We start from the raw sequence: 18,965 nt of genomic DNA on the forward strand, positions 1-18,965 counted from the left end.
CGTTCACCACAAATCAATCTCGGCGCATCGTCAACTCCTTCGTCTCGAGGGTTTCTACCGGTAAGCATCATGCTGCCTAGATCGCATCTTGCGATCTAGGCAGCATAAGCTTCTTTGTTGTTCATGCGTTGCTCGTACTGAAGCCTTTTTTATGGCGAGCAACGTAGTTATCTTAGATGTATTAGGGTTAGCATTGTTCTTCGTATCATATGCTTGTCGTAGTGCAACCCTTATGCATCTAGCCGCCCTTACACCTATCTTAGGTGTAGGGGCGGCACCCCGCTTGATCATTATTTAGTAGATCCGATCCGTTACGGTTGCTCCTTGTTCTTCAAGGATTAGTTTAATATCTGCAATAGTTAGGCCTTATAAAGGGTTGGAGGATCCAGCAACGCGTAGGGTGTCGTTTGCTAGCCCTAGACAGGATGTTCCGGGGATCAACCTCGTGTTGGTTTTTAGGCCTTGTCTAGGATCGGCTTACGATCACCGTACGTGACCGCGAGGCCCAATCGTGAGTAGGATGATCCGATTATGCGGTGAAAACCCTAAATCGTCGTAGATCGTTTTAGCTTTATCTTGATCAAGCGGGACCACCATATATTCGTACACCTCGTGCGAATCATGGGTGGATCGGCTCTTTGAGCCGATTCACGGGATAACCCGAGAGCCGATCGAGGCTCGTATTTAATGTTTACGTGTATGCCATGCAGGAAACTAAGCGAGGCATCTCCATCACCTTCCCGACCAGGTATAGGTCGGGTGGCACGCCCTTGCACCAGCATCGGACGTGTGTACCAGAGGCTTTGCGGGCCGTCGCTCGGAGGGACCAGGGCCAGCCGCAGCCCTAAGTTGTTCCCGGCTCTACTGTGTTGCCCGTCGCTGCTCGCCGGTGGGTTTCTGACCGCAACATAAGCGTAGCATAAGATCACGTCATTAAGTTCAATTTGTTATAAGCTTTCGATACATAATTACCTAGTCCTTTGACCATGAGATCATGTAAATCACTTATACCGGAAGGGTACTTTGATTACATCAAACGTCAATGCGTAAATGGGTGGTTATAAATATGGGATTAAGTATTCGGAAAGTGTGAGTTGAGCCATATGGATCAAGAGTGGGATTTGTCCATCCCGATGATGGATAGATATACTCTAGGCCCTCTCGGTGGAATGTCGTCTGATTAGCTTGCAAGCATGTGACTAGGTCACAAGAGATGACATGCCACGGTACGAGTAAAGAGTACTTGTCGGTGACGAGGTTGAACAAGGTATGGAGATACCGATGATCGAACCTCGGACAAGTAGAGTATCGCGTGACAAAGGGAATCGGTGTCGTATGTAAATGGTTCAATCGATCACTAAGTTATCGTTGAATATGTGGGAGCCACTATGGATCTCCAGATCCCGCTATTGGTTATTGGTCGGACAGGAGCCTCGACCATGTCTACATAGTTCACGAACCGTAGGGTGATACACTTGTTCTCGTCGACGAGCGTGGTCAAGCGGCGGCGCGCGGGAACGCATGTGGTCCCGCAAGCCCGTGCCGCGGTGGCTAGCGCTGATGTTCCGGCAGTCACATCGAAGCCGAAGGCATCCCACGCCAGACCGAAGAATTGGGCGCCGAAGAGGACGAAATTGAAGGCGATGACCAGCTATGGCGCCCCGCCTCCGTTCCCATCCCTGTCAACGCCGCTGCCGCCGTTTGGTGACCACATATTGACGATTTGTGTTTGGTTTTGCAAATATAGGACCGCATTGCCGATGCGAGGTACATAGACATGGCCGGCAGCAAGGGCAAGAGCTTCACCATGCGTCATTGCTTTGATGTGCTTCAACACCTTCCCAAGTGGCAATTGAGGGACGAAGAAGTACCACCCAAGAAAGTTGCAATGGTTGCGCTCGACGATACCAAGGACGAGAAGGAGGGCCGGAACAATGACAAGCCGGAGGGAAACAAGAAGGCCAAGAGGCTGAAGCTCGAGGGGGAGGCATCATTGTTGGGGGACAAGTTTGATCAAATGATGAAGTCCAAGGAGTTGATAGCGGCCAAGACTTTGGAGACCAAGCTTGTCATCATCGGGAAGTAGAAAGAGGTGATTTTTGCCAATGTTGAAGCCAACCGAGAGGAAGCAAGGAACAAGGCCAAGTTAGAGGAGATGAGGATCAACGTGAAGAAGGCCAAAGCAATAAAGCAACTATTAGCCGAAGATAGGGAGATCATGATGATAAACACAAAGAACATGAATGAGCAACAAATGAAATGGTGGAAGGAGGCCTCGGCGGAGATCGTGGAGAGACGAAGACTAGCTCGTGAAGAGGCAAGTGGTGGTGGTTCGGTAACTCATGGAGGTGGTGGCGATGATGGTCACAACGATCCAACCTCGGTTGGATGCCGGTGGTGAGAGGAGACGATGGACTATGAACTATTTGCTATGATTGTGTCATTTGATGTCTGCACTATGAACTATGCATGAGTTGTTTGCATTTGATTGTGTCATTTGTCTGATCATATGTATTTTTTATAAACCCTGCCATTACGAATTCAGAAGCCGCTGTTTTACAGTTTTGGTTTACGGACCCTGCTCTACACCAGCGATTTTCCGATTCGTAAACACGAGTTCAGTGAACTGAACTCCGGATAGTTCGCATTTATACGGGCTCTCTTAGAGATGCTCTAATGTTATTGTATGCCGAGATCGGCAAAGGGTTATTTCGTGCATATTTTTGGTCGAAAAGTTTATTTGAAAATCGCCTTGTACTAACTACCTAATCCAAACCACTAAAAAGAGGAACACGATCCGGTTACAAAATTTCCCCGTCGGCGTCGTCTTCCTCTCAGGCCTTCTTCCCCACTCTACCGGTTGCGTTGATTGCGCTGACGCCGACCGATTTCCGCCGAGCTGCCGCCGTGCCCTCCAGCCCAGATCCCCGCCGTCCACGCGCGGTGGGTCGCCGCCATCCCCATCCTCATCCCCGCCCCTGGCATTATTTCCCTGCTGTCCCAACCCCCCGTCCGCAGTTTCTCTGAGGTACGAGCATATTATCCTCATCCATGGTTTGCTAACCTCCACCGGCGTCCAGAAACCGCACCATCTGTTCTAGTCCAGATCCGCCCCTGTCTCGTCCGGGGCAGAGGGGTTTCACTTATACAGTTGTACACTAAATCCAGCTGAGTTTCTCCTCGGTGCATTGCAGCTCAGAACGGCGAACATGCGCAGAACAGAAGATACAGTGAACCCTCGCCATCCATGGCAGCAACCCCGCCACGGGCACGGCGGCGTAACAGGGAGCATTCTGCAGCTCAAACCATTGAGGGTTCTGGCCTTCAGAGCTCTATCAGACTGCGTACGGCGCCAAGCATTCCATCGGGAGCAGATAGCCTACGGTGGCCGGTTCCAGCTGCTGAGCGTTCTGCTCTTCGCAGCGGTCCGTGCCGAGGGGGCGGCGAGCAATCGCTCTAAACTGTGTGGCAGGATCCTCATCTGTGGAGTTCTGTCCGACTACATCCACCACGGACCGATCGGCCGGAGGAAGGAACCGGCGATCGATGGGTTTGAACCGCTCAACATCCTGGCTTTCCGAGCTATATTGGATCACATACAGCGTAGAGTGTTCCATCGGGAGCCGGTACAGAACGGCAACTTCCAGCTGCTGAGCGTTCTACTCTGCTCAGCGATCCGCGCCAAGGAAACAGCGCATGATGATCGATTTAAGCTGTGCTGCATTCTAACCTGTGGAGCTGTGTCCGACTACATCCTTCGCGAAGCTATCAACCGGAGGAAGGAACCAGCGATTGATATGCTTAGAGACCTTCCAGAGGTATGTTGAGATTTTGTGCCACAGATCTCGAGATGGCAGATTTACTAATTTCTACTCGCTCGCAACTACATGTAATTAGTATTTTTGCAGGGCGTGCTATGCACGATTTTATCGAAGCTGCCTCTGGATGAAGTTGTTAGAACTAGTGCCGTGTCAAGGAATTGGAGAAACCTGTGGACACTTTGTCCTAAACTGAGTTTCGATGGAAGTATGATGTGTGGCAAGAACAATTATCCTGAAAGAGTACACGTTCTAATGTTCGTTCGCAACGTTAACAGGGTCTTGGCACAGTGCCGTGGCAAGCTGGTTCAAGAGCTTGCAGTCAAAATTAATTTCAACTGGACGCTGGTTGAGCATCTCAATAATTGGGTTAGTTTTTCTGTATCATCGCGTACAAAGGCACTTGTTTTTGACTTAGCACCGGAAGGTCGCCAGTCTACAGGTCCTTATGATGATCGGTACAAATTCCCATTTGAGCTCCTTAACAAGGACAGTATACACCGTCTGCAGAAAATTCATCTTAGCTATGTAGAATTCCAGCCACCAATGGAATTTAGTGGTTTCCCTAACCTACGGAAGCTTGACCTGAACTTAGTGAATGTCAACGGGGAGGATATTGCACACATGTTGTCAAACTGCTGTAACCTGGAGTGGCTCAGTATTGTTAGATGCCATCTCAATGGTGAACTAGAGGTTAAAGGTCCACTGCCTCATCTGCTATACTTGAAAATTGCGTCCTGCGAGAGGAATACAAATATAGCATTCCGTGCTGCGAACCTTGTAACTTTTGAATATAGAGGAATGGCAGTGCCTACCGACCTCGGTAATTCATCGGAACTGGAATGTGCAGACATATGTTATTTTGGAGATACTCTTGAGCACACTATTACTGTACTTGCTAATGTTCTTACAAATGTGCAACGACTGACCCTCACTGCAAGCTGTAAACAACCAGAGGTTTTGTCTTCCATCATTCTTTATTAGTCATAACTTATCCTATAATATGACACTACTGCGTCATGACATTTCGTTACCTACCTTTCAGATTCCCTGCTTGACGCCTTACCGATGCGAGTTTTCTCGGATGACATATTTACAACTGAGGCTGCTCTGTGTCAAAAAATTCCACAGCTTATCTTTGGTCTATTTTCTGAGGTCTGCTCCTTTTGTTGAGAAGTTAGAGCTACACGTAAGTATCCGCTCATATGATTTCTTCTTGGCTGCTAGTCCATACATTTCTTATTAGTGTTACTACTGCATTACTGCTTATTCAAAAGAAATATATAATATCATTTTTGGACAATAACAACTGTCATACCTACAACTTAGAAGTATTTGTTTGAGTATAAACGTGATAAGCCAACTGTTGCGCTGGAAAATTTATTTTTATCTTTGGTATTGCGTATGCTATCCTGGTCATGTACTCAGCTTATGTTACTGACATTTGATTATAGATACATTGAATCTGAACCTGTCAGGAAGTTTCTCATATTTCATTTTTTTTTTGGGTTCAAACTTGCAGTTTTGTACTGATTATGTGAATCTGGTACAAGAATCTAAACCTATCAAAAAGCTTCCGGAGTGTCTGTTCAACAACATGAAGAGCATGCATATTACAGGATTTAAATCATACAATGACCAAGTTGAATTCCTTTTGCACTTGTTGGAAAATGCCCCAGCATTGGAGCTTTTAAGTATAGATCATTTAGATAAATATCCTCTAGAAGGCCATGAAAAAGATGCAAAATCAGTTAACTTCGTCCGTACAACTGCTAGAAGGTATCTTGAAGGAAAGATTCCACCCAAGTGCACCTTGCTATTACTTTAAGAGATCTGTTGGTGAGTGTATATCTAGCCATTGATGAAATGCAGTCATCCTGAAATATGTCTTCACGGGTTAGCACTATGTAAACTTGCTTTTTTGACTTGTTTTGCACATTCCATGTTATTGATTGAAATATGGAACATACCCCCTTAGCATTAATCTGCTATTAGGCCTCTACTGTGTATCGACTTGAAACCTAGATTGTTAGCCCTAAGGAACGATTATATACCAAAACACAGTACATAAGATTTGGTTGTCACAACAACTCTACAAGAGATAGGAAGGTATCTATCCTGCCGGATATGCTACAGACATTGAACGCATTGGTGGTTGGCTTGAACGCATTGGTAATATGGTCTTCTCACGAGATGAATCAGACATCGTGCACACCATGGTTATCACGCCAAATGACTGGCTTGCAGCTGCGGTACGTGAAATTCCTTGAGCAGCGACTGCAGCCCGATAGCTTCGGCAGTACAATTCGTGAAGGCCTTATATTCAACATTCGAACAATTTCTGAAAAGAGTAAAACACACTTTCAACCTTAGACTTATGTTTAAGTAGATCGATCTATGTGAAGTGACTTAAATCGTCAAGAAAACTGACGTAGTACTTGAATCAGCCGACTGAGGTAATATCAGCCCCGTAGACTTCGGTGTGTACAAGTTAAGGGGTGAAGCCGTAACATGCAATGATCTGCTATGGGGGAGTTTTTGATCTTTGCCAGGCTGACATGCATCACACACAAAATGAGACTACTTTGAGGTGCACAAGCTAGACTATCTGTGTTAAGGACGAACTTGATGATGGCCGTAGTTGGCTGACCGAGCTCCTGGTGTCTGTGCCACAAATCGGAGGAGTGCTTGGTTACATAGAGGCCATGCCGTTGTGGCATAGGGTGATGTAAAAGTGAGATTGGCACTGTCGTTTTCTTAGATGTGACGGGGTTTTGTCAATGTAACCTCGGTTGCTCAGACAGTACAACTTGACTTGCCTTGGGGTGCGTTCTGGCCTACTCAGGAACTCTAGGGGCGAGATGATGTCTGTAACGCTGTTCGTTTGTTACCAGCGGCGAGGGCATCAGGTGAAGGGTGAGTTGCCAAGGCCAGTTTCTTTTGTTTGACCCTGCCATGGCTAGATTCCCTCCATCTTCTCTTAATTTGATCTCATTTGGTTCCTCTTCCTTGATCTTTTTGTCTTTGCTTCGCCTTGTAAATGTCCAGGCAAACACATGCTGTCAAAGCGGCCGTTAATACTGCCACCGTCTGATGGTTATTTCCTTTGACTGTTTTATGTACCTCCATTGGCTCCTTTGTTTGCTCTGTTAAGATAAGCATGCTACATGATTCTGCTGAAGAAAAGAAGAAGTGACGTTCCCACCTTTAGACTATCAGTACCCTTTTTTGCTTCCTGCTAATTTGAGGTGTCATGCCTAGTTCCCATATGATTGTGGTCATAGAGTCGACTAAGACCAACATACAAACATGTTGCCTATCCTAATTACAAAAACTCTGATTCATATTGCAAAATTAGTATAGATATATCTACTATTAAAATATGTCTAGATACATCTATATTAGAGACACGAAATATGAATCAGAGGGTGTACATATTTTAATGGATTAGAAAAACCAAGTTTACTTCAGCAGGGCCTCTTTTTTACAGTTTTTTCGTTAGGGGCATGCAGTGTTGTCTTTTTTGAACACTTATTATCACTGAACACAACATGAACTGTTTTTTTCCTGTATTACTTATCATTCAAAGAAGTATATACCGCTTGTCATCAAAGAAATATGCACGCATATGACAAAATAAGTATACACTGCTTCTTCAGAGAGAAGTAGCATTAGTCCCCCTCATATACTTGGTTCTCCAGATTTGTTTTTTTAAGCGGAGGAAGAAGGTTTGCCTCATTTATTAATTAAGCAAAAGAAAGTGTCCGGTTAATGTATAAAAAACCAGGAGAAACTGTCACATATACGCCCACACAAGCGAACTACACCCGGAACAAAGAGCCACAAGACCACACGGCAGACTGACAAACACAACCAAGACAGCACCACTGCAACCCACCTGGAGCACAACACCACCAAGAAACCCCATGGGCACACTGCAACCTAGAGAAGAACACATCTACCACGCCTTCAACCAAGAAAGCTGACATCTTTTGTCACTCCAAGATCTGGCTAGAGTGATGAGTTTCGGAAAGCTTCGTCGGTGAATGGAACAGTGCATGTTTTGTCTGGAGTTTGCTTTTATTCCGACCGGTTAGTTCTGGAGAGAGCGACGCGAAGCTCTGCTCTGTGTTGCCATCAGATGACATTCTGCTCCATGGTGAAATCAGAGGCAGGGAATATCATGAAGGCCGGATTGGAGGACTACCAATGGAGGTTCAGAGTCTATGTATTGTTGAGGGGCTTGCTTGGTGTTCTGAGTTTCGCATCAAAAATATGCAAGTGGGGGGGGGGGGGGGGGGGGGGGACAAGTGAAGTTCACAGTCTTACCTTTCAGGGTGAAAATCCAAGATCAAGGCCTTAACTAGTTGTGTCTGGCAATGACCTTGTTGAAAGCATTGTTTTGAGAGCGGAGACTATCTTTATGGTGAAAACCAAGATCTTTTGATCGGGCGACGATGCCGTTTGTGCACTGTTTTCTTCTTGGAGACATCGCTTTTTGGAGAGTCTGGAGTTCATGTGTTGTCATGGTGGTGGATGTATTGTTGCTGCTATGGCTAGAACACCGTAGCGGAACTTTTTTGCTTCCTAGTTTTATTTTTTAATTTGTTTTGTTGTGTGCATCCGTACTACTATTAGGGTATTGCGTAGTTGCAGAGACTGAATGTAATTGGTATCTTCTTGATATTAATATATTCCCTTTATCGAAAAAACCAAGAAAGCTGGATCTTGAAACCATCATGCCTCTGTAGTTTGCTAGATCTGTTCTTGTGGATTCCAGATTGAGGGTGAGCACCATCCTTCTTGCATTTGTCCCTCGATCCATTCTCCTTCCATGAACCCTTCTTCCCCATGTGTAGGCTCTAGCACCCCAGCAACAGCAACATCATCACCCGCAGGAACCACCTTCAAATGCTCCGAGGACGGCCACAAAACCGGCCCCTCACACATCCTCTGCAACGCATGATCTTCAGCACAGGAGTCACAACCATTGTAGTGGGATTGCACGTAGAGGCAGCCGGAGAAATGACCCTATCACGAGGGGATAAGGGGGTATAGAGCTCTGCAACCCTCTCAACCGAGAAGTGGCCCAATCCACCTTTATAGTCAACTTGTTAGAGTGTAACGGTTGATGTCATCCAGGTACTCTTCCGGTGCTAGTGATTGATATGATCTCATGGTCTATGGAATAGAGCTACTTCATGTTACCCGCAAAAAAAAAAGATAGATTCTTATGTTTACGTTCCTCGAAATTTAATTTCAATACATGCAAGTAGTTAATATGAGTTTTTATTTAAGAAACTGACATGAAAGACTTCACATACTACTTGATGACCTGTGCATTGTGGCGGGTATGTATAATCCATGACATTTTAATATATGGTGACTAGTAAAATTAATGTAAGACACATTTGATGATAAAATCCAACTGAAGGAGCTGGGGACAATGATTGGATAGCAAGCTCCTCATAAACACCTTATACATATTGTGACCAGATGTTTTCTTTATTTCTTGTACCTAATCATACACCAGAAATCACTATCAAGATATTACCATACATTTGATATATCTTTACCAATATTATCGAGTGTATTAAACTATAGACAAACACACACATACAAATATATAAAAATGCTAACTGATGCAGATATGAAAAGTGACCCCACGGAGGATTTTTTCTCACGTTTCTCAAGACTTGTTTTAAAGATTTTTTTTGCAAAATTCCACGGATACACTAATTTATTATCAAGAGTAGTATAAAGAGTCCTAAAAGAAAAAAAAAAGTATAGATAGGTCTCTGGACCACGTAGCAACGACTACAAATAATAACATGAGCCGAAGTCGCGCCACCATCCTTGCCCCTCCATCACCAGAGTCGGGCAAAGCTAGTTGTAGTAGACTTAGTTTAAAGATGTTTATAAGACCAATACCTAGAAAGATAAAAAGTAATATAATTTATTTACATGCTACAATTAAAATTAGAGAAAGCAAGTGTTTTTTTTCATTTCTAGATACTAGGATTGTGTAATAGATAATATCATAAATAATACTTAGCAGCATTAGCCATCATTAAAAATAAATTATCAAAAAGTATAAAATTTTCGTATAAATAGTATGTAATCCTCATTGCCAAGCGGGGGCATGAACGTTGAGGCGGTGGAGAGGGCGCGGCGCGAGTGCGCCAATGAGGCCTAGCACCGCGCTGACGAAGCCCTGCTCAGGCTGCTCTACGGGAGGGGGTGGCAATAGAACCGTGCTGTGGTCGCCCTTTGTCGCCCGAGGCATCAATCCGAGGCTCAAGGGCTTGATTACCAGGACAAAGTCCCGTAGGAGGCCGTCAGAGGCGGGTGGGAGGTCAACCTTGAGCGTACACAAGCAAGCGTAGAGGACGGTAGCCGGGATGCTTGGCTCGGTGCACCCGATATCGTCCTTGCGGCGCTCGGGTGCGAGCTCGACAGGCGGAGGCATGAGTCGCCGCGCCACCAAGAAAACCAGCGATGGCCGCAAGTCAACGCGGCGGGCGCGGTGCAAGAGCGCGTTGAAGATGAGATGACCCATCTCCCGCAAGCAGTCGACCGGAGTCTTGTGGTCTTGGACCGGTGACTCGATTCGTGCGACGTGCGACGCACGTGCGCACCCTGGCGAGCGCGACACAGAGGAGGACGCAAGCGACCTCGTCGCCGTTCGCGCGCGGCCGGAGGGCGAGGTGGCCCTCACCGGCTGGTGGCCTGTCTTCGAGCGGAGGTGCATCCCGGCCCCGGCGGATGCCGCCCTCCAATGGCGCGCCCTTGACGCGCGGTCGGAGGGCGAGGTGTCCCTCACCCGCTGGTGGCCCGTCTTCGGGCGGAGGTGCATCCCGGCCCCGGCGGAACCCTGGTGGATGCCGCCCTCCAATAGTGCATCCTCGGGTGCCGGAAGCAGAGGATGCACCTAGTGCACGGGGAGGCGGAGGAAGGCCTAGAGGAGCGTGGAAGGGGTTCGCGGAGCGTCGTGGCGAGGTCAGCCGAGGTCGTCAGAGTCCATGGCGGTCGGCTGGCGGGGTAGCTTCCTATGGGATGCTTATTTTTCGGTTTGGTACGCTAGCCATGAGGATTTGATTTGGGACAGGTTTGTTTATAGCTTCATTTTGGGATTTTAATTTGGCCCTCTTGTCTCGCTTTGCTTTTTCTCAAAGATCGACTCGCTCCTCCTGACGACCACCCGGTACTGTATTTTTCTCAGATTTTGCTACGAGCACATCTAAATTGGGATTTGTTGCAGACATGTCATTCTTTTAGTTACAGGTTACTGGATGATATTACATGCACACATAAGAAATTTGTGTCATAAAGGTTTGATGTTTCATTTTTTGGACAGTCCAGATCTTACTGCTAAATCTCATCTGGATGGTAACTGAGATCACACGCTCATTGTCATCTGACATTTTATACTACCATGAACTGCCTATCAAAATTGTAGAAAAAAACTTACCACGGAACAAAAAGAATGTTACCATTCCAAATGATACGAATACCATAAGACAAATCTTATAACGACCTATGCCACAAAGTTTTACAATCTACAGCGCCTTGGTCCTTGGATAACACGGTTAACAATAACTCAGTAAAAAGAAGGCCTGCACCAGAGTTCCTTGCTAATCAACTCTTCATAATCCTCAAACGAAGAACTACATATTCATACAAGCTTGCGCGGCGCCCCAACGTCCTGAAGGCACTCTGTTCACAGCATGACGACCCGCCATCGGCTTGTGACCGGGTCACTATGGTGCTGTACTCAGAGATAGTCAGGTGTATGCTTCTGCAAGGTTGTCCTCATGAAATCCGAGATACGTGAGGATGCGGCCAGACCCCTCTCAATGCAGTTGAAGTAATCCTCCTCTGAATACAAGTGAAACAATCAGGATTTTACAATTGCACATAGTGTCCAGAAGAACACGCAAATTGAAGGCACAAGACAGGACCATACCAGACATCACTCCGTGGGTGATAGAAGTTATCAAGCCTCGTTCAGACTGACCATCTTTCTTCTGTGACTCTTTCAGATCGACAGACTTGCTTGAGTTGGGGAACACCAGGTGAGCAAACGATTTCAGTTGCTGCAGGTTGTGACAAAGAACAATATACAGTTACTGTGGTACTGAAAGTATACACCAGAAATGTTCTCGTGGTAATTAAATTATGAAAGTAATGGAGCAGTTTAGTTTGATCTTGAAGAAGAGCATGTCAGAGTAACAAATGATATGATATCACAACTTGTCAACTTTGGACGATTAACATGAAGTTACATGTTTGTTTGGCGTTGAAACTTGGAAGTACATTAAACACTATCAAGGAGTGGGCAAACTGAACTGTACTTTTCCCTATATAGAACTAGAAAACTTTATGCAGCGCATCACTTAAACGGAAGTAGGACAAAATGGGTTTGAAGAGCACACTAACAGCCAGCAACACGGAAATTCCTGGATGTGGAATCAGACAATATTTTGTGCTCCATTTCTACCCTGCTTCAGATGAAATGCATTTGCCAGTAAATACGCGCTGGGACGAGGTGGGCAAACTAAACTGTACTTTTCCCTATAGAGACTATAAAACTTTATGCACCCGTCACTTAAAAGGCTGTACCACACACTTCGGTTTGAAGAGCATACTAATGAACAGGAATCCAGAAAACCAGATAATATTATGTGCTTCCATTTCAAAGAGTGAAGTTCAGACAAAAGAAGAAGTTATACCTTCTCTTCTGCCTTGCTTGTGTCCAAAATCACATCACCATTCTCCAAGACACCACAGCCAATCGCAACTGCAGCACACAATCTTGTCAGCTATATAGTTCCAACAGCGAACATACACAAATAGCTCAACTCACCAGCAAGATGTTTCAAGGGGATGCCAGCAAAAGCAAGGGCAGCACATGATGCATTAATTGCACATGGAAGAAGCTAGGTACTGTCAAGGACTACTCTTGATTGAAACAAGGAAGACACAGAAATTTGAAATGCATCATACATTTGGTACTTAATGAAATAAATCCAGTAGAAATTCGTGGATGCTAAGATGGCTGAAAAGTATTTAGAGAATATGGAACATCCATCAGTTCTTGCACATCACTAAAGGGCGGCAAAAATGGTATGCAAGGAAGGCATTCAGATGCAAGACAAAGAAGCCCATTGCAAAACTCAGAAGTCAGAACACTAGGTTGAGATTAGGAGTTAACTACAGTAAAGTGAAAAGGATACAGAACCATCGTCACTCATAACCTGCAAAAACAGAAATAGACCAGGGATAAGATAAACAATGCATGAACTGGAACGATGCATTAATCAATCAAGAGGGCCAGTGAACATAATGCACTTTGCTGCGACGGACAGCATAAACAAGTTTACATTAAGTTCTTTAATAATGGAGAGCTTCAAAACTTTTAAGCGAACTTGTCTTATCTTGCATGTACACATATACGTGTTTCAGATTATTCCCTACAGATACTTCATGTTCGTAATCGTCCTGGTTGTATATGGTTTGAATTTGACGGGCAGAATACGATTTGCAGCTCGACTAGCAATCCTTGAATATAGAGAGGTTCTAAACCTTTAAGCACAAACTTGGAAATTTTCCCTTTGAAACATGCATACATAAGCGGTCAGCAGGTAGGCCAACAATGCACAAAGCTACACATTAGTTATAGCAAACAGAAACGATGGCAAGAGCGTGCGAAGCAAAAAATGCAAGCCAACACAAAACATAGGAGAGGAAGCCTCGCCTAGTGAGTTTTTCGAATGTGTGTTCCAATTTATTTTCTACAGAAACCTCATATCGTTAATCGTCCTAGTTATATATTTTTAGCATTGTAGGCAGGCATAAGGTTTGCAGTCCAGTAGCAACCGAATCGCACGCTCACAAGATTGATTTTCCTTTTGGAACATGGCTACATAGGAGTTCATCAGGTAGGCGAAAAATGGAGCGCTTCACAAACTTTAAGCAGACTTGTCTTATCTTGCATGTATGCATATATGTGTTTCAATTATTTCCTATAGATACTTCACGTTCGTAACCGCCCTTGTATATGCTTTGAGTATGACAGGAAGAATAACATTAAAGATTTGCAGTCCGTCTAGCAATCTTTGAAAATAGAGAGCTTCTAAACCTTTCAGCACAGTCTGAAATTTTCCCTTTGAAACATGCATACGTAAGCGGTTGTCAGGTAGGCGAAATGGATTCGTTGGAGACAGTACAACACATTACTTATAACAACAAGCAATCATGTCAGGAGCGTGGGAAGCGAAAATAAAAATATGCAGGCATCACAAAACATAGGACACGAAGCCTCCCCCAGTGAGTTTTTCGAATGCGTGTTCCAATTGATTTCGTACAGAGACTTCATGTCCTTAATCGGCCACGCTATGTCTGTTCAGTTTCGCAGGCAGGCATAAGGTTTGCAATCAAGTAGCAACCGGATTGCACGCTCGCAGGATTGATTTCCCTTTCGAAACATGGGCGCTTTCATCAGGTAGGCGAAATGGCTAACGTCAGAGACAGCACAATGCGCAAAGGGACACAACACTTGCGACAGCCGGGAATCATCATGGCAGCAAAACAATCGATACAAGCGCAGCAGGCCATCGCAGAATGCAGGGGAGGAAGCCTCTCACCTGGAGAACGACGGAGGTGGTGGTGTTGGGGTGGACAGTGAGCAGGCAGATGCTCTGCAGCGTCCTCTTGAGCGTCATCTCGTACTCCTTCTCCTGCCTCCCTGAGAAACAAACACACAAACACACAGACAGCAGCGCCACTGAATTCAGCTCAACATTGCCACAAAAGTTGCAGTAGGTAGAGGTGGTAGGCAACTGACCGCTCTGGCCGGTGATGGGCTTCCAGACGACCTCGACGGACGCCTTCTCCGGGTTCTCCCCCTTCCTGGTGCCCGGCCTGGGCCCGTACACCGCCGCCACCACCGCCGTGCCGCCCTGCTCCCACCGCGCCGACCCGTGCGCGCGGCCCAGCGGGTTCCGCGTGCACGAGTACTTCCGCAGCTGGTTCGCCTTCCTCCCCTCCGCCCTCTCCATCCCCTCGCCGACGACGACGGCTGACCGGATGTTGGCGGCGGCGCGGCGAGACGAAACCCTAGCAGACACTGACTGGCTAAACCCTCGTGCTCAGGCGCGGCTCTCGCCTCCGTGGCTGATGAGGTGGCGTGTGCAGGGCACGGGATGATCTGAACCGTCCGTCGCAGATCGGACGGCTGTGAGCGCTCAAGGCAGTCCCAGCCTCACGTCTATTCAGAGCGCTGGGCAGTTGTCCACCAGCCTGGTTCGAGCCTTGGAAATTTCTTCTTCTACCCCGCCGCCGCCGCCGCAGACCGCACGCAGCCGCCGACGCCGACGAGGGAGATGGCGAAGAAGGGGAAGGACGCCGCCGACCCTGACGCTTCGGCGGCGGCCGTCCGCTCCCTCTTCTCCGCCGACAACCCCTTCCGCCGCAAGGAGTCCCTTCCCGAGGACGCCCCTCCCGCTGCCCCCGCCGCCACCCCCGCGACGCCCGCGAAGCCAGTGCGCAAGCACCCGAAGCTCCCCGCGGCCGAGGCCGAGGCCGCGGAGCCGTCGCGGAAGGAGAAGCGGGACGAGGGGGCGCCGCCGCGGTCGCCTCCGCGGCGGAAGCGGAAGCGGGACGAGGTCGAGGCGGGGTACGAGCGGCGGAAGCTCGGCGCCCCCGCGGAGGAGGAGCCCGCGCCGCCGCGGCCGGTGGTCGGGAAGAAGAGGAAGGCGCCAGACGATGTTGCGGTGGCGGCGGCCGGGGGCGCTGGGGACGAGGAGGCGGACGAGGCGTTCGACGACGAGGGCAAGCTGCTCAGGACGGTGTTCGTGGGGAACCTGCCGCTGCGGACCAAGAAGAAGGCGCTCACCAAGGAGTTCGCGCCCTTCGGCGAGGTCGAGTCCGTCAGGATCCGCTCCGTGCCCCTCACCGACGTCAGTGACATCTCATTGAATTACCATTACGTATTCTATGCTGTGGAGGGATTTGGGCTTGTGTGCTGATTCGTGTGCTTGCTTGCTGCAGACCAAGATTCCGAGGAAAGGAGCAGTCATTAAAGGGAAGCTCAATGATTCCGCCGACAAGTGAGTGAATGAATTCTTACATATGAACTATAACTACTGGTCCTGATATTGCCTTAAGTAGAGGAATCTATGCCATTGTTGGGATATGCTTCTTAATTTGGCATCCCTTGATCAATTTGTTCTCCATATAGTAAAATTTCAATATCACATTTCTTGCTAAGAGGCACCTGATTACAATTAGAAATTCACAATTGCAACATATTCAAGGAAACGCAAGTGTTGCTTCTGTATTGAGGCTATTGTGTTTCATTTTATATTCTTTATATTTTCTCCCATTGTCTGTCTATTCTCAACAATTCCTTGCTACACTTGTGGTGCCTAATTAAATTCCTGATTTTTTTGTGTGCACATTTAAAGGCCTTATTTTCACCTTGTGTGCTACACTGTCTCCCTTAGAAATGGTTCTCTGGTAGCTATGGATATGCACAAGTTGTTCCATTCTACTTAATATCTTTTTGATAATTGCAAACTAGTGGTTTATCCAAGTAATGCTCAGTGTGGTGCGATTTTTCAGCAAAACAAACCAAAATGGTCATAGCTTAGGAGTTAAGAGCCAAAGGCTATGCAAAGTAGTTGATACACAGCAATAGGCTTCTTTCATGAAAATATTGCTGGTCCTTATTTATGCACATAAGCAATTTATTGTTCATCCATAAAATACTTTCCATAATAAAGCAAAATAACTCAATTTTACATTTCTATTTTAGTGTTTGTCCTACTTCTATGCTGTTATTAAGCCAAGGCTAAATATAACTGAACTGACTGCCCAAGTATTTAATAGCACACCAAGGCCAGAATGGCACAGCCTTCTTACAATTCCCTTTATCCAGAAGTAGATGTATATGTTTTTCATTGTTTCCATGTTCTTGGTATACCCCAAACGTATTGTCTGCATTTTGGTTTTCAAACTCTATGCTTTTGTCTTGCAGTGTACATGCCTACATCGTCTTCAAAGATGAGCAGAGTGCACGGGCAGCTTTATCTCATAATATGGCACTGGTAGGTTGTCATTCTTACAACTGATAGCATGGTCACATAGCTGATTTACGTCTTGAGAACTTATGTGCCATGTCTGAGAAGATGATGTATCTATCTGAATTTTGAACTTTCTAGTTCAATGGCAATCACCTGCGTGTTGATATGGCATGCCCGCCTCGTAAAAAGCTTAGAGGAGAAGGACCTCTCTATGACAGAAAGCGAACAGTGTTTGTTGGTAACCTTCCATTTGATGTTAAGGTATGTATGATGTTGATCTGCTCAATCTTGTATGGTGCTTTCAGTAAAAGTCAAAGCATCATAACGCCCACTTGATATAATTAACCAATGTCAACTTTGCTTCTTGGTGGCACATTAGGATGAAGAGCTGTACCAACTGTTCTGCGGTCCCAGTGGACCACAAGGTGATGTTGAGGCTATACGTGTTGTTAGGGATCCAGATTCAAGCCTAGGAAAGGGCATTGCTTATGTTTTATTCAAAACAAGGGTATAGTTCTTATGCTTCCTCTTCTATTTTGTTTACTCTGAGTCCTGACTTGGTAGTATTACATAAGATGATAAGTAGAAGACTTTCTTGCTGAACTGCATATTTACAAAGGAAACATCAGTTACAAGCAGGGTTGTAAAAACCAAATTGAAAGACTCAGCCCCACACTACCAACTGAATTCTCTTTTATCCATGCCTGTGTCTTACCATTTTCAGTTTTGCTTGTCTTGTACATACTGAGTTCAGTATAGGAAAACGATAGACTCTTGTTAGCATTACAAGTTCACTAAGTGCTGTCCAAAAAAGTTTGCCCTGAACCAATTTAATTGCAAACTTGCTGGAGTAGGAATGTTTGTGCTGGATAACTAAGGAGTTAGTGTGATCCAGATTTTTCAATTGCATCTGTTTGACTAGAATTGCACAATCAGCTCATTTCTTTTATGCACTAATGAACTATATGCACAGGTCCCTTCCTAAGGATACACTTATCACCTGAGAAACATAACATCTTATAATACATGAACTTTGGATATCTTGTGAAATGTTTTGAATAATTTTCTGCATAGGCTACTAGAACACTGTTTGTTATCTCATCAGGATCTTATAATTGTCTTAATGTGTGTTACGCAGGAAGCTGCTAATGGTGTTGTCAGAAAACGCAGTCTCAAGATCAGAGATCGTCTTTTGAGGCTTACCCATGCAAAAGCAGCCGACGCGACACCAAAGAAGGCAGATGCCGGGAAAACACGTGGCGGTCCAAGACAGAAGACACCCTCTACACCAGGCAGCAACTCCCGTGAAGGCAGCGACAGAAACAAGCGGAAGGAACCGCCAAGCCTGTCATACCAGGGCCTGAAATCCACCAAATCCGGCGTCGTGAAGAAGGCGAAAGTGATCCGGCGCCCCAGCAATCAAGGGAAGCAGCAAGGCAGGCCTAGCGAGACGGGGCAGAGCGAGAGTTCCCGCAAATCCAAGCGGCCTGCTGTGGCAGCCAGGAAAGCGAAGCAGCTGACCAAGAAACGCAAGCTGGATGGTTCGACGCCCGAGAACACGCACCGGAGCAAGAAGGCTAGGAAGTAGCCGTTTCCTACAATACATCATCAAATTTTGGACAAGATGAGATCCTGATAGTGTCGGCCTCAAGTTAATCTTGGAAATGTAACGCTGGAATGAGTCCTTTGTAGTAGCAATGTGGTTCTTGCCTTTAAGTTGGCCCCTCTGGCCTTTCTGTACTAATGTCAAAATGATGCTTATGTCTGTAAGATCATGTACTTGACATCATTTTGCCTTGCTTGCTCCCTATGTAAACCCGGTTGGTCCCATGCCACCAATCAATGAAACTATATATGGTTAACATGTTCTTTGGTTAAGAATCATATGATTCAGTGGAGCATGCAAGCATTTGATTCTCAACATCGTACATTTCACACCTGGGTTTACTGGATTTGTTAAGGAACCCATTTTCCACGATCCGTCTCAAACCATTGCATAATCCAGATGCACATCTTGCTTGAGGGAGTATGACACGCTAATCATAGTAGAGCTCAAAGTTGC

General features: G+C 46.2%; 3 protein-coding genes across 3 annotated transcripts; 2 read left to right on the forward strand and 1 right to left on the reverse strand.

Annotated features, from left to right (window-relative positions):
• The first annotated feature begins 2,155 nt into the window (after positions 1 to 2,155).
• LOC124680424 lies at positions 2,156 to 4,876 on the forward strand. Its single transcript, XM_047215487.1, is given in 5 exon segments — positions 2,156 to 2,335; positions 2,900 to 3,028; positions 3,195 to 3,818; positions 3,909 to 4,799; positions 4,802 to 4,876. Coding segments are annotated over 5 exon segments (1,899 nt in total).
• A 6,444-nt stretch (positions 4,877 to 11,320) lies between these two features.
• On the reverse strand, positions 11,321 to 14,893 carry LOC124680427 (exosome complex exonuclease RRP46 homolog). The gene is made up of 7 exons (XM_047215490.1): positions 14,665 to 14,893; positions 14,465 to 14,565; positions 13,055 to 13,075; positions 12,685 to 12,757; positions 12,551 to 12,618; positions 11,785 to 11,914; positions 11,321 to 11,696 (listed from the first exon to the last, which is right to left on the reverse strand). Exons 1-7 carry the CDS (start codon positions 14,876 to 14,878, stop codon positions 11,593 to 11,595), a joined length of 711 nt encoding a protein of 236 aa, XP_047071446.1. The 5' UTR covers positions 14,879 to 14,893; the 3' UTR covers positions 11,321 to 11,592.
• A 296-nt stretch (positions 14,894 to 15,189) lies between these two features.
• On the forward strand, positions 15,190 to 18,767 carry LOC124680428 (nucleolar protein 12). Its single transcript, XM_047215491.1, has 6 exons — positions 15,190 to 15,778; positions 15,870 to 15,928; positions 16,858 to 16,927; positions 17,042 to 17,164; positions 17,283 to 17,411; positions 18,042 to 18,767. Exons 1-6 carry the CDS (start codon positions 15,203 to 15,205, stop codon positions 18,489 to 18,491), a joined length of 1,407 nt encoding a protein of 468 aa, XP_047071447.1. The 5' UTR covers positions 15,190 to 15,202; the 3' UTR covers positions 18,492 to 18,767.
• The last annotated feature ends 198 nt before the right edge of the window (positions 18,768 to 18,965 follow it).

The sequence above is a fragment of the Lolium rigidum genome, unplaced genomic scaffold (genome assembly GCF_022539505.1).
Source record: "Lolium rigidum isolate FL_2022 unplaced genomic scaffold, APGP_CSIRO_Lrig_0.1 contig_16033_1, whole genome shotgun sequence".
In the NCBI taxonomy this organism is placed as follows: Eukaryota; Viridiplantae; Streptophyta; class Magnoliopsida; order Poales; family Poaceae; genus Lolium; species Lolium rigidum.